The sequence below is a fragment of the Zootoca vivipara genome, chromosome 2 (assembly GCF_965207765.1).
Source record: "Zootoca vivipara chromosome 2, rZooViv2.hap1.1, whole genome shotgun sequence".
Classification (NCBI taxonomy): Eukaryota; Metazoa; Chordata; class Lepidosauria; order Squamata; family Lacertidae; genus Zootoca; species Zootoca vivipara.
In genome coordinates this window covers 32119248-32133391 of record NC_142584.1, presented here as the reverse complement: position 1 = coordinate 32133391, position 14144 = coordinate 32119248, and the positions used below count along the sequence as shown (strand labels likewise).

At 41.7% G+C, this 14144-nt stretch overlaps 2 protein-coding genes and 1 long non-coding RNA gene across 16 annotated transcripts in view; 1 reads left to right on the top strand and 2 right to left on the bottom strand.

Annotated features, from left to right (window-relative positions):
* ITGB4 (integrin subunit beta 4) overlaps nucleotides 1–3479 on the bottom strand; it is a 76315-nt gene extending 72836 nt beyond the window's left edge. For 10 of the 13 annotated variants that reach the window (XR_015948032.1, XR_015948033.1, XM_035104483.3 and 7 more), the window contains exon 1: nucleotides 2846–2991. Coding sequence is in view for 8 of the 13 variants with exons in the window: in XM_035104483.3 (XP_034960374.2) it covers nucleotides 2846–2850 (5 nt within the window). In the remaining 5 variants the exon portion in view is untranslated. Of the gene's footprint in view, nucleotides 1–2732; nucleotides 2781–2845; nucleotides 2992–3125 lie in introns of those variants that run through there. The other 3 variants (XM_035104485.3, XM_088661561.1, XM_035104486.3) reach the window with 2 other exon arrangements.
* The window catches only part of LOC148686801 (uncharacterized), a 34097-nt gene that overhangs the window by 1526 nt on the left and 18427 nt on the right, over nucleotides 1–14144 (top strand). The gene's annotated exons all lie outside the window — the stretch shown is intronic.
* Nucleotides 9563–14144, bottom strand: part of SAP30BP (SAP30 binding protein) — a 36550-nt gene continuing 31968 nt past the window's right edge. Inside the window, exons 9-11 of one of the 2 annotated variants that reach the window (XM_035104493.3) lie at nucleotides 13954–14012; nucleotides 12970–13051; nucleotides 9563–12010 (exon numbers count right to left, since the gene is read on the bottom strand). In XM_035104493.3, coding sequence (XP_034960384.1) covers nucleotides 11829–12010; nucleotides 12970–13051; nucleotides 13954–14012 — 323 coding nt within the window. In that variant the 3' untranslated portion in view covers nucleotides 9563–11828. The remainder of the gene's footprint in view (nucleotides 12011–12969; nucleotides 13052–13953; nucleotides 14013–14144) is intronic. The other variant, XM_060271840.2, reaches the window with a different exon arrangement.

Below are 14144 nucleotides of genomic sequence, written 5' to 3'. Positions count from 1 at the left end.
CAGCAATTAAGGAAAACACAATGAAGATGGTATATAGGTGGCACCTGACACCAGAGAAATTAAGGAAGATATATAAAGAAGGCTCAAATAAGTGTTGGAAATGCCACGAACAAATTGGAACGTACATGCATTGTTGGTGGCAGTGTAAAAAAATACAAGGGTTCTGGAACATAATCTATGAGAAGTTAAAGAGGATGTTAAAGTGTACATTTGGGAAATCCCCAGAGCTGTTCTTACTGAGTATGGTCCCCAAAGACATACCCAAGGATAGAAGGAATATTTTATTATATGCGGTGGTAGCAGCAAGGACCCTTATAGCACAGAAATGGAAAAGAGAGGAGACACCGACGGTTTGTGAGTGGCAAAACAAAGTAATAGAGTATATGAATTTAGCAAAGATGACAGCGTATATAAGAAATACCCCGAAACAAAAAATCCAAAGCGAGTGGAAATTATTAGATGATTATTTAATAAAAGAGGGATTAAATTCCGAATTGGTGATATGTTTAAATTAAGATCCGTACAAAGAGATAATATATGTTAGGTTAAAGTAAGGGAAAACCATCCGGAATTAGCCGGAAAGGAAAGTGGGAATGTAACAAGTAAGAGGAAGAGTATACTGTAAGATAACAGTGGACAGACAATCGGAAGTACTTCTACATTTTTCTTCTTTCTTTTCTTTTTTTTATTATTATTTTTTTTTCTTTTTTTTGCATTTTTATCTTTTGTATTATTATTTTTGCAGGTATTTTTTGTTATTACTTTTTTCGTTTTGTGTTTATGCCTTATAAATTATGTTTATGAATTAGGTGGTGAATGTTTGGAATTTTGATTTAGTATATATATATACATACATATATATATCCTTGGTTATTATGATTTGATTTGATTATGATTTGATTATTTTATATGTGTGGAAGTATTGGCTCTGTATGCATGATTATAACAAGTTATGATTTATGTAAACTCGTGAAGGAGGGAGCATTGAATCCCCCCTTTTTTTTCTTTTTCCTTTTTCATTTTGTGATTTTTTGTTGGTTTTTTTTTCTCTGTATTTATTTTTTTTCTTGTTCCTTTAATATGTAATTTTAAAAATTCTGAAATAAAAATTTTTAAACCAAAAAAAAAAAAAAAAGAGGAAATAAAACAGTGCCTATTTGCCCTTTAAAAAGAAGAAAGAAAGACAAATCTAACCAGGAACAATCATTTGGACCCTGCTGGATCTTGCTCGGCCCTCTTTGGAGATTTAAAATGGATCCCCAGCCTGCATGCCAGGCTCACTAATCTTGGAGTGCTGTGGGGTCTTTAGTAGAGCAGGCTTGTTCTCTGTGGCTCCAGAAGGCGGGACTAAAACGAATGAGTGGAAATTGCAGGGGAGCAGATCTTGGCAAAATCGTAGGAGAACTGTCTGCCTCACAGCAGGGTGGTAGGCCGTCCTTCGGGGGGGGGGGTTGTTGTTTAAGCACAGGATTGCCAGGGATGCTGTAAATGCATCTTGCACGGCAGATCCTGCTTTGAGCAGGGAGTGGACTGGAGGACCTCTAAGATCCCTTCTGACTATGATTCATTGGACATGCTCAGAGGCATTCTGTTTATTGCTACTTTGCAGGTGTAACTGCTGAGCCTTCACACTGAATAAGGGTCTGCGGGGCTGAGCTTCAGTGAAGCGTGGCCTGACCTCTAAATTACGCTGTAACCCATTCTCTGACATCCACTCTACTCTCCTGTCATCACATATAATCCCCATCTTATTTGTCCTTCTATCACGCTTCCCGCTTATTCTGTTCCGAGCTGTCTCTCGCATTCATGAAACCTCATGCACACTATTTCCCTGCCTTATTCCATCCCTCACATTTGCCTTCCTTTCCCAGACACGCTACATCAGAATCTGCAATCAGGACAAATGTTTTATTTTCAGTTAAACAGAAATCACATCACAACACTGTTTAAACATTCTTATTACAGGTAGGTAGCCGTGTTGGTCTGAGTCGAAGCAAAATAAAAAAAATTCCTTCAGTAGCACCTTAAAGACCAACTAAGTTTTTATTTTGGTATGAGCTTTTGTGTGCATGCACACTTCTTCAGATACACTTCAGATACACTTCAGATACACTTCTGAAGAAGTGTGCATGCACACGAAAGCTCATACCAAAATAAAAACTTAGTTGGTCTTTAAGGTGCTACTAAACATTCTTAGTCTGAAATACAAACTCCTATCTAGATAAGAAGCTTGAGTATGTGTCCATCGTCCCAGACTTTAATAATTTTACAAAAGCACTTTAATAATCTTACAAAACCACAGCTTCTATCTGTCATCTCCCCCGCCCCGCCCTATAAGGGCTCCTATGCCTTTAACAAATTTAATAGTTGCATGACAGGTAGGCATTAAACAGGTTAAGCCTCTTCAATCATTTGTATCAAAATGCCAGGATTGTATCCACAAACTGAACATCAGCCTAGAAACTGTCCATTATTTCATAATACTAGTTGCATACCAGTGCTGGTGGCATGTGTGAATGAATTACAGATACAGTACAGCTTTTTTGTATGGTTGTTGTTCAAACAAACGAATCTCCAGGAAGAAGGAAAAAACTTGCCTGGCTCTGCAACATCAAACTGGCTGATCAACAACTTGTGCCAGGTTCAAGCGGCGCAAAGAGAAGAGAAAGCACATTACAAACTTTTCAAAAGTATACATGAACACACGATGTCCTAATTTGCCTGGTGCCTACCTGGGTGAGAAGCCCCACGCTTCATTTAACGTCTCTCTGGTTAATCGATAGGCAAAAAAATAAAATAAAGGAAGCTCAGTGGCTGAGAACAGACATAAATTAATTCCACGAACCTCATTAGTGCTGGGTCTGATTCAAAGTCCAAATCCTGTGCAACAATCCAAATAGCAGGCACCCACACACCAAGCCAAGAAATTCCTCTAGAGGCAAGAGTTGTGTGGGGTGCCGAGGGAGGACTTCACTGCTTCATTGCAATTTCCAAATGAAAGTGGTGGGTTTTTCCTGACTCTTCCCCCGCCGCCTAGCTCCCCCAACTCCTGTTTTTGTTTTAGATGCCAAAGGGAAATCCTCAGGAAGGAAGGCAGGAAGAAGGAGCTGGTGGATGTGACATACCTTTGCAGGGATCCTGGTTCCTTCGGATCAAATGCTGTTGAATTCTACCTTCTCTCTCCCCTCTCTCTTTACTGCTGCTTTTTAGCACCCTCTGGCTGCCTTTCTTTCACCAAGAGCATATGGAAGAGTTGCAGAGCAGTAATGGGAACAGCTCTCAGGCAAGTGGAGTCTGAAGAGACTGTTTTATTTCAGGTCAGGTGTGCGCACAGAGGGGAGGAGGGGTGGCTGCCCGTGACTCAGGTCTGTCTGGCATGCCTGTGAGTTACGCACACCTGTATGGGCAAGAACAGCTCGGGCAGCCAAGCCTGCACTCCTTTCTTCCCAAACACATGCTCTTTTCTCGAGGGAAGAAAAAAAAATATACTCCCACCCACAGGAAAAAGGGTTTGACGCTAGGAGTGAGACAGAGCCCAACCCAACTGTACGTCTGCAATGAGGATTTGCAAAAGGGGTTGTTAGATAGCAGGGGAAGGAAAACAAATCTGATAAGCTTTATGGTGCCACAAGACAATTCGCTCCAGTCCTTCAGTGTTTCATCCACGCACACACACGAAAGAAAATTGGCTGGATTGCTGCTTTGAAGTCCCTTCCCCCCCCCAACCCAGTTTTCTGTCTCTTTAGAGCTTGGCCTTCCATAGGTCCTATGCTGTGGAAGTCAAGAGAGCATTGTGTTTTGGTATTTGAGCCCTGCGCAGCCCCCTGAGAAAAGGTCAGTAAAGTTCCTGCAATATCAACAAGCTCCAGCTCCCTATTTCCTTCGCTGCCAGACAAAAGCTTAATGACCGGCATCCTCTGTTTGTGCCTCAAATAGGTGAAAGAACAATTGGACCCCACCATCTCTGGATTAAGTACCCCCAGACTAAAGCCCACAAGCTTCTCAAGTCTTAGGAAGCCTAAAACGGCTAACTGGTGACTTGAAAGCACAATCCTGTTTGTGCAATTGGTCCGTACAAGCGCTAAGCCACGAGATGTGTTTAAGTGGGGATCATGCAAGAAGTGGTCATCTTTTTTTTATGTCCTGTGATTTGCCCTAATAAAAGTCCACCCCAGGCTAATTTGCGATGTGTAAACAAAGATGCAGCTATGGTTGGGAATTAAGGGAGAGAGGCTGCTTTGTACTTTCCCCCAGCTGCTGCTATGTGCGTCTTTTAATTTAGGAAGCATTTAAAAGGCTTTTAAACTATGCACTTATTTAATCAGTAGGCTGGTTCCTAGCTGTGTGCCCTATGGGTTTTTCAAGACCAGAAGGCCACATAGATGTATTTCACATGCCAAACTGTGCTCCAAGTTCCAAAGGTTTAGGGTGAACAGAATCTAGATCAGTATCTACCTGTAGATCTCAAGGTAATTTGCAGTGGATAAGCAAGATATTTTTGACTCCAGGTGGCTTAACAATAGGAACAACTCCCACCCCCCACCCACCCCAAACTGAGATGCTGAAATGAACAAAACTTAGAGGGAACCAGGAATTGATTTTTGTGTAAAAGGTCAGTGAACTCACTTCTGCTAATGAAAATAGCTGGGATAAACTCAGAGGTGTCTTCTTCCTTAGCCTTAATGTTTGTCCACCACTACAGTATTTCTAAGCCATCATGTTGCACATTAGCCTGGTATATACATATTTCTGTACACATTATTACCTGGCTAGAGAACTGCACTGTGAAATTAGGTGTGTGGACTTTGAAGGATGGCTGTGTTTCAGTTCACATATTGTTTTGGAGAAAGTGAATTAGGTAAGTTTTTAAAACAGGCAAATTTCTCTCCCATCCAAGAAAAAAAAAACACACCACAAAGTAGATTCACAAGCTTGAAGTCTGCTCACTCCTGCTCTAGACAATGCAAATGTAAATAATAGAGGATGCCATTGCCAACCCATTGTTAGGATCCATCACACTGATAACCAGGGTGGGAGCTTAACGTTAAAAGCATGCCTTACAAAACCCCCACACATACACTAAGTAAGAGAATGTACACCTCTCTCCTTCTCTCCCACCTCTCCTCTCCCCCAACCGTATCGTGTTATTGCAACACGAATGCCTCACACCGAATGTAACTGATCTGTAGAAAAAGCTCTGAAAAATCACACACCAAGAGAGACAATGCACGTACTTTTGTAACGTAATAAAATCTTTAATAGAATTTTCAAAAACAAAACAAAACATGCGCTACCAGATGGCTGACCACCTCAAAATGAATAACCCTTCACCTCACCATATTCCTCTGGATTTAGTGACAGTGAAACTGCTTGCACCAATTAATAAGGCAGAACATCCACAGGGAATTTTTATTTTAACATACATGTGTCAAGGTGATCTATTTATTAAGACTCCTAACTTAATTTCGCTGGATTTATTTTCAGTGTACGCGATAAAAGGCAATGACCGGCAGGAACTCCCCCACCCAACCCAATCTCAGCCCTCCGGTGCAGATTTGGGGAGGGTGTGAGGTGTTGCACAACTGACAATCCTTGCACTCACAGAACAGTGCAACAGAAAGGGATCTAGGAAGCTTGAGTTTGAACCTCACTGTGGTCATGGACCTATTGGCAGGAGAGTCTTGTCAAAGGGCAGCAGAAATAGCAAGTATTGCACATCAGAAAGGGATGCTGGAGAGGGTAGAACCAAAAGGAGGGTCCTTGAGGAAACACGAAATCTCACTGCTAGGTTTAGTAGACCTTTTAGGAACCACCACTTTAGAAAACAGCTGTGCACACGGCTGGAATACAGAAACCCCAGCATTACCAGTATTTGCATCAGGTAATTCTGAACATTGTGGATTTCTGGAGTGCCTTTGTTGGAAATCTCTGTTGAAGTGCTGGCTTCCATAAGCATTGCCAATGTTCATGATTCCATTTGAGCGTAGGAAAAGATCCCTTACCTTTGGGGACAGCAGTCAAGAGACAGAAACTACACCTGATGTCTTATCACAGGTAGTTATCGGGCTGAAGTTAATTTTTATTCATTTACCTGAAGCAGGCACCTAGGTTGCAATCTTGCGTGTGTGTGCCGGGGAGGAGAGGGGCACCTCAGCCCTTCTTAGGGTCATAACCCCTTATTCCAGATCAGCCTTTTTTTAGGCATAGGTATGACATTATTTTCATAGGGTCTGAAACTTTCTCCCCATAAGTGTGTATAGAACTGGACGGCCTTAGAATACGTGCACATTATCATTTATTCTGGTTCCAGTGCATTCCCACCACTGGTCTTTGAAGCCATAGTCTATCTGTATCTTGTAGTTTCTCGAGAAATACTCCTGTTCATTGTGTTTCCCCTGATTTGAAAACACAAGCAGTGGTTAAGCTGAGGTGTGTACAGTTCAGACAGCAGCTGCTGCACATGTGCAAATGACAGCTTCCTTGAATAGGAGCTCGGGGTGTTCCAGGTACAGGGGGGGAATCATGCAGTGTCCATGGGGTGTGTAGAGCAATCTGGTATGCAGAGCTAGTGTGACTTGAAACATAGGGGGTGAAAACAACAATGCTGTATTTTAAGTCTCTGATGTGCGCATACCCTTAGAGACTTGAAGTGCTTTCAGCTGCTGCTGTTTCATCATCATCTGTTTTACTGTTTATTGACATGTTGAAGTCACCTTGAAAATATTTTATTGAAAGGTGCGGTGAAAATATTTTTAATAAATAATATCCAATAAGTAAAAGAATGGCTCTCACACACATGAGATTTGGTTGAACAGCTGCTTTGGAGACTCAGTCCCACTAATAAAATGGGAATGGATGTTGGCCACATTTTGCTGTAGAAGCGCTTTCTGATCCCAGTAGCAAATGTTCTCCCTCCCTTGCAAAAAGTACCCCATACTGAACACTTCTTGTATTCCACAGGTGGGCTGAAACTGAGTCAAGGGTTATTTTGTCCCAAAGCTTTTCTTTTCTTTAATGATAGGGTTCTGCTAAATCAGGCATAGGCAAACCCAGCCCTCCAGATGTTTTTGAGACTACAATTCCCATCATCCCTGACCACTGGTCCTGTTACCTAGGGATGATGGGAGTTGTGGTTCCAAAACACCTGGAGGGCCGAGTTTGCCTATGCCTGCGCTAAATGATATGCAGAGTCATGATAAAGAGAATGCCTTTGAACTTGTGTAGATTGCTTTTCCTAAGAACCAAGATGCACTTAACCTAAAAACCTTTGCAGGTTGTAATAATAAACACTGTTTTGGCCAATTTGTCACATAGGAATGATCTCTGCTTTCAAAGAGATTCAGGGACATCGCATTATCCCACTACTGTACTTAAAATGGCTTTATTGCTGGGAAACTGCAGTCTTTTTCCTGCCAGCAAGAGGACCAATGCAATGTGCTTTTTTTTAATGCACATCACAGGAATGGTTTGATTAGTGCCATTGATGTCACTGAGCGACAACTTGGTTTCCATTTAGCAGTTTCATGCCTCACAGGAAGCCTTTAGACTTTACCTTGAGCCTTCACAGGTGGACTTCTTGCTGAGGTAAACATAACAAACTTTACCAACCCCACCTTACAAGCTCCAAATGGTGAACCTAGAGGCTATGGGTGTGTCCTGCTGCTGCTGCTTCCACTGTGTAGCTTTGAGAGCTGCAGTGCATGGGAGCTGTTCTAGCATGCCAAGGAAGGGTGTTTCTAGAGGAAAGGATGGTTCAGACACTAAAGGTTGTATTCAACTACCTTTACTCAGAGTAGGCCCGTTGAAGCTAATAGACCTAAATTAGCCATGACCATTTATTTCAACTTCTCTGTAAAAGTTAGTTGAATATACCGTATAACCCTAGCTTACAGAAGGCTGAAAACAATACATGTCAGGAGTAAACAGCAGTAGGGAGAGGCAGTTCCTTTGGTATTAGTTTGCTCTGACTTACAGAAACAGTGAAAGCTGCCTTACACAAAGTCAAGACTTTTGGCCTCTCTAGCTCAGTATCGTCAACTCTGACTGACAGCAGCTCTCCAGGGTTTTCAGACAGGAAATTTCCCACTACCTGGAGATGTCGGAGATAGAATCTGAGCCATTTTGCCTGTGAAGCATGTAGTTTAAATGATCAATAGACCTCCCCCAATAGCTCACTAGGCTTAGAACAGGCATCCCCAAACTTCGGCCCTCCAGATGTTTTGGACTACAGTTCCCATCATCCCTGACCACTGGTCCTGTTAGCTAGCAATCATGGGAGTTGTAGGCCAAAACATCTGGAGGGCCGCAGTTTGGGGGTGCCAGGCTTAGAACATGCCTACAAGGAATGTAGGTGTGAGGAATGAGGATTTTGCTTTTTCACATAAGCCACAATGCTGGACCTGAAAACAGCTTGTGGTTAGAATGCTTGTAAATAGAACAGCTTGCAGCTGGAACAATGGTTTGTCTGTAGGCTTCAGCAGGTATAGAACTCGCATATACCTGCAACTGGGACAACTAGTGGTCGGGATGTGGCTCTGTCGCCTGCGTCAGTATGTAAATGCATAGAAACACAGAACAAATAAGGAATACGGTAAACAGGAGTGGTGGTGGTCGAAATCTGAGGAACAGGAGATGTCAACAAGGGCAGGAATGTTAGTAGGAAAATTAGGCGGTCGTGATAGGCTGTAAACCTTGTAGTACCCAGCTCATGGGGAGACAAGGAAGGGAAGTTGCACTTCGGGTATAGGGTATAAGCTTATGCTTTGTCAGTTTTGGGTGTTCCTACTTTGGACACCCATTGTTGCAAGAATGTATGTACAGTATTCAATAAACTCTTTGCTGCTTCACCAATTTTGTTCAGATTGTATTTTAAGGATCGGGATTAAGGGTCTTAGGACCTACTTCTTACATTGTACAGCAGGTGTGGTCTCTTTCCAGAGGGTTCCCTTCATCATGGAGAGCATGGCATCAAGTTGATAATCTGGAACAGACTTGGAGGGGTAGCAAGGGCAGGGAGGAACTTTGCCACAGCATCTTAGCAAATACTAGCAAATTGCTATTAGTTTCATACTCACTGTGGGCATGCAATGAAAATAGCCAGAGTTGCACCCAAGATTTAAAAGCAGGTAAAACCATAACAAAAGGTGGTATTCAACTAAGTTTTATTCCAAGTAGACTTAGCACATGGATCTTAGAAATGTTCCTTTCAGTGGGTGCACTGTGAGTTGAATACCACCCCAATATGAAAACTAGGAACAGCTAGTCAGCTGCAAGAAAGCAGCTGTATCTGACTATAAAGTGTCTCCTCCAGGAGACTCAGGAGCAGCAGCAGCAGCAGTTCTGACTCATTTTGAGGGGAGTGAGGGAGTTGTCAGAGGGTAGATGATAAAGCTCAACAGAACGATCTCTCACAAACAGCATCATTTTTCAGAAGGAGGGTGTGGAAAGGAAAGCAATCCAGAGCATGCCCTTCTGAGCCTTTACAAAATCTCCATATTTTTATATTTTCACTCCTGTTTTGATAAGCTCAAAGGCAAGAATGTTGACCTGTATTATTTTAAAAAACAAACCATGCCAAGCTTTCTTCTTAGCTCAAAGCAATTTACAAAATCAATATAATAAAACCAAGTATTAAAAAACAAATTTAAAAAGTCAACTCCACCCCGGGTCGAGGAGCAGCTAAGTTAATACGGAAGACTGACAGCAGCAGAGGACTGATTATTCATTCTTAGGCATAGCTGTGGCTTACTCAAAGGCAAGTGTGCAGAGGATTGCAATAAATTGGACGCTTTTAAAGACTATTGGGACAAGGAGAGTTTTGGTTTAGAATCTTCTGAAAAGACTGCAGGGTTGAATACAGGTAGACATGCCTAGAGAACTCATTCCACTAGTAAGGAGCTTCTGTGCCAACAGTGCACAGATGTAATCTTCAAAGGCATTTTGTTGATGTTAACATATATGGGGGAGAGGCTAGCTGAGGTATAAAGGCTTACGCCATTCACATATTCAAACCAGTAGCATGAACCATCTCTGGATAAAAACAAGGTAGTGCACAAGAAGACTTGAGAGGCTGCATTCTGACCATCTGAAGCCTCCCCTTGGTGCCCTTTGCAGTACATACTTCCCAGTATGCACCACCTTTCTTGTGCTTTTAGGCCTAAGCCAGGCACCCCCGAACTGCAGCCCTCCAGATGTTTTGGCCTACAACTCCCATGATCCCTAGCTAACAGGACCAGGGGTCAGGGATGATGGGAACTGTAGTCCAAAATATCTGGAGAGCTGAAGTTTGGAGCTTTTGCATTGTCACTTTCCATAGATGGCCATCAACTTGGATCATTTTAAAAGGGGGTTGCAGACAAATTAAATCTGCTAGCCTTGATACCTCTGAATATTAGCTGCTGGGAATCATGAGCAGGAGAATGCTGCTTGTGGACTTCCTCCTCAAAGTCTGGTTGGCCACTGTGTGGGAACAGGGCTCTTATGTCCAATTTTTAGACGTTAGTCAGCTATGTTAATAGAAATGACTGAGTACAGTGGTACCTTGGTTTATGAACTTAACCCGTTCCGGAAGTCTGTTCATAAACCAAAGCGTTCTTAAACCAGGGCGTGCTTTCGCGTAGCAGCGGGGGACTCAATTTACAAATGGAACACACTCGACAGGAAGCGGGATATATTCTGCTTTCAAGGCAAAGTTCACAAACCAAAACACCTACTTCCGGGTTTGCAGCGTTCTTAATCCAAGTTGTTCATAAACTAAACTCTTCTTAAACCAAGGTACCACTGTATTTGACTCTATGAGTTAAAAGTATAGCAACAGCACCCCTAGCATTCTCCCCTCCACCTGTGTTACACATTCTTTTACCAGTTAGAATGGAAGGCAGATTAAACACCAGCAGCAAAAAAAAAATACATTTTTTTAAATAAAAAAATTGTTTTTATATTCCAAAGTTCAGTTACACAGGTAAGAAAGCTTATACAAATCAACAGCATCTTTGTCATTAGAATGGTGAAAATGGCAGCATTATTGCAATTATACAGTTTGGTACCCATGTCACTAACATGCACACTGACATTTAAAGGGCGCAAATGAGAGCTAACACCAGCTTACATCTGTAGAAACTATTTGGTGCTTCTTTTTGTTTCACAAGCTCCTTCTCCTCAGTAGAGTCCAAATTATGCGCAATGGTTCTCAAACGGCTAGACATACACATCAATGTTGATTTGCAGTTTCAAATGTCCAGTCTTTCAAGCCCCCAGATGAATGAAACTAAATGGGTGACATAAGGGCAATCCACACAAGTCTCTATCATGGTTTGCATGAAATTGAGCCTATATACAATCAATTATTTTTGACTCTTACAGTTATCTGCAGGAAAACTGAATAAGGCACCCCTGCCTATAATTGCTGGAGGCAGAGATGAGAAGTGAGAGCAAGTAAATGTTACTCAGTATTAAATGGTTCACAGTGCAACTGATTGACTTCAGTAGTTTCTTGCTCAAGTTCTCATTTCACAGAGTTCAAAGGATCCTAAGACAGTCACAATTATAATACAACATTTAGTGAACTAATATTTACACACTGACATTTCATTGCACGCAACTCGGTAAGGGGCAGCTCCTCCAACAAAGAGAGCTTCTTCACGCATAGGTATCTGTTGTGATTATGCATAGCCACCTCCTCCTCTTGTGTGTCCATTTTTTAAACAGCCTTTCGTTTTTGCACCAGAAGAAGAGTACCTCCTACGCTTTTGACTTCTGCAAGTGGTGCTTTTGGCATGAATCAGTCTGGGGGCGGAAAACTTTATAGTCAAGTCTCTTCACTGCACTTGTCATTGCTTTGCCTTTTTCACTATGGTGCCAACTGCAGAGATCACTGTTGTTTTGGAGCCGCTTGCACTGGTTGTGACGGTTACAACAGCTGGCAGTGTTGCAGTAGTAGTGAGAATGGTGGGTTGAGCTATTGTTGTCACAGGAATGGCAGAATCCCACTTGCTTTTCCTCTTCTGTGCATCTGTGATATGTAACAAGCAAGCATTAATTTCAATGGCCCTGATCAGACAAGATGCTTTTTGTCACGATTCATTGAAGAGCAACCATTAAATGATAAGGTTTTCAGCCATTTCATGCCGACAGAACCAACTTACATGCTCCAGAAAGCACAGTCCTCCTATGACTGTCCCAATTTAGAATTCTGGTAGCAGAATTCATATTCAGAATGCATCTGAATAATTTCTTCATATCAGTAACCCCCTATTAGTGAGAGTCTAGTTCAGCAGGGAGAAGGATTCTACTAGTCTATCCATTTTCCCTCCTGATCTTCTGTGTGGGAACTTTTTAAACATGCAGTTTCTTCCACCACCATTCTGAAGTGGGACAGTCTGCATAAGAACACAGATTTTGACAGAAGGCAGCCTAAAAGCACCGAAAACCCCCAAAGAATTACATCTATTTAATTATGGTGGTTCTACCCTACCTCCTGCAAAACAGTCTAAATTATATACTGCTTTATGTTTTGAAAATCTGTAATATGCCACTGAAAGTGTTCCATCCCTGTTCTACAGTCCCCCTAGAAATACAGCTGTCAGTCTCTCTGCCAAAAGTAAATACCACTGTCCTATAAGCAAGATCCTGCAGAGCATCACAATTCCTACGTAATTAGACCATTTCCACAGTATGACATAAAATGCAATTTGTTTTCCCCAAATACTTCTATCAGTGTCTATCAGCATGCTTGTTCTGGTAAGAATGCTCAACTTCTGCAGATAGGATTACATAAGATACTTAATTTTACAGTTTCATGAACTCTGTTCTAAGTTACTCAATTTGTATGGGCTGCATAATTTGCAGTTTATTTGCTCTCTCACAGTAAATGCCAAAAGGAAGAGACATGTGATGAAGATTCCATGGCTTTTGTGTGTTCCAGAATTAAGATTCCAAATTTAAAATGCAAAGTCAGGATGTTTAACTTACCACCACCTGCAGTGCTGGCTGTTGTGGTGGTTGTAGAGGGAGCGTTTGTTGTTCCTTTCTTAGTGCCTGTTACAAACTCAATCTAGAAAAGAAGTGGAAGCAAGTCATATTCTGTGTTTATGATACCGATTTGTTGGCATTAGGAACATGGCAAAAAAGGGTTTATGAGCAGGACATCTTTTGGGACTGAGGAAGACACACAACTGTATAAATTGTTAGAGATTCAATAAATGAAAACAGATATAACTAGCTGCTAGTAGTTAATAAAATATTTGTGTGTGTGTGTGTGTGCGCACACACACCCGACAAGGGGACCAATTTCATCTTCAGACTCAGATGGAGCCATTTTGGAGGGACAAATTCTAGTCCTCTAATCCCATAAGATACTTCGAAAAACGAAGTTGGAATCTCAAGTTCCTTCACTGTACAATTTAGGCTTCTGCAATTCATGTCTCTACATGCATGACTTATATAGTCTGCGTTACAGATGACAATCCAGCAACCAGAGAAACCACAGTCTGAGCACATGTCTACAAGTCTATGATCATGGGAGAAAAGAAAATCACAGAGCTGGACACTTATTACAGGAAGTAAAACAAAAGGGGCAAACTGAGTGACTAAGACAAAGAAGTTAGCCACAGAAATGTCTGCTGCCAGGAAACTCTCAACTACTATTGAGGTGTGCATGTCTTGCTAACTATTTGGGTAATGTACACAAATTCAGGCCTCTCCTATAAGTCTGCTCTGTTTTATGATGGATAGCAATGGGGTGGCTCTGGATGAATGCACAGATGAATATCACAAATAACATCTCATGCTCACGTTCAAGAATACTGGTAACCCATATAAAAAGCAAATTTCTGATTTGCTCAGTGTGACTACTAGAAATTTTTATGACTGGGTGGTTAAGCAGTTGGATTAATATCAGTAGAACGAGCATTGATCAAAACAATCTCTCTATATTCTGAAGTTATAATCTGGTACCTTAGTTCGCTCCTTCTTGGCCTTTTCCAGCTTGTCCATTTCAATTTTCTGTGCTTTTGCTGGAAATAGAACCACAGAACAGTGAGCACACTCAATAGATTCAACAACGCAAAGCAATTCTGAATCCCCATTAGAGCTTCCCATGCCAGGAGGATCAACAGGACTACAACATTTAAGAAGAAACTGATAGC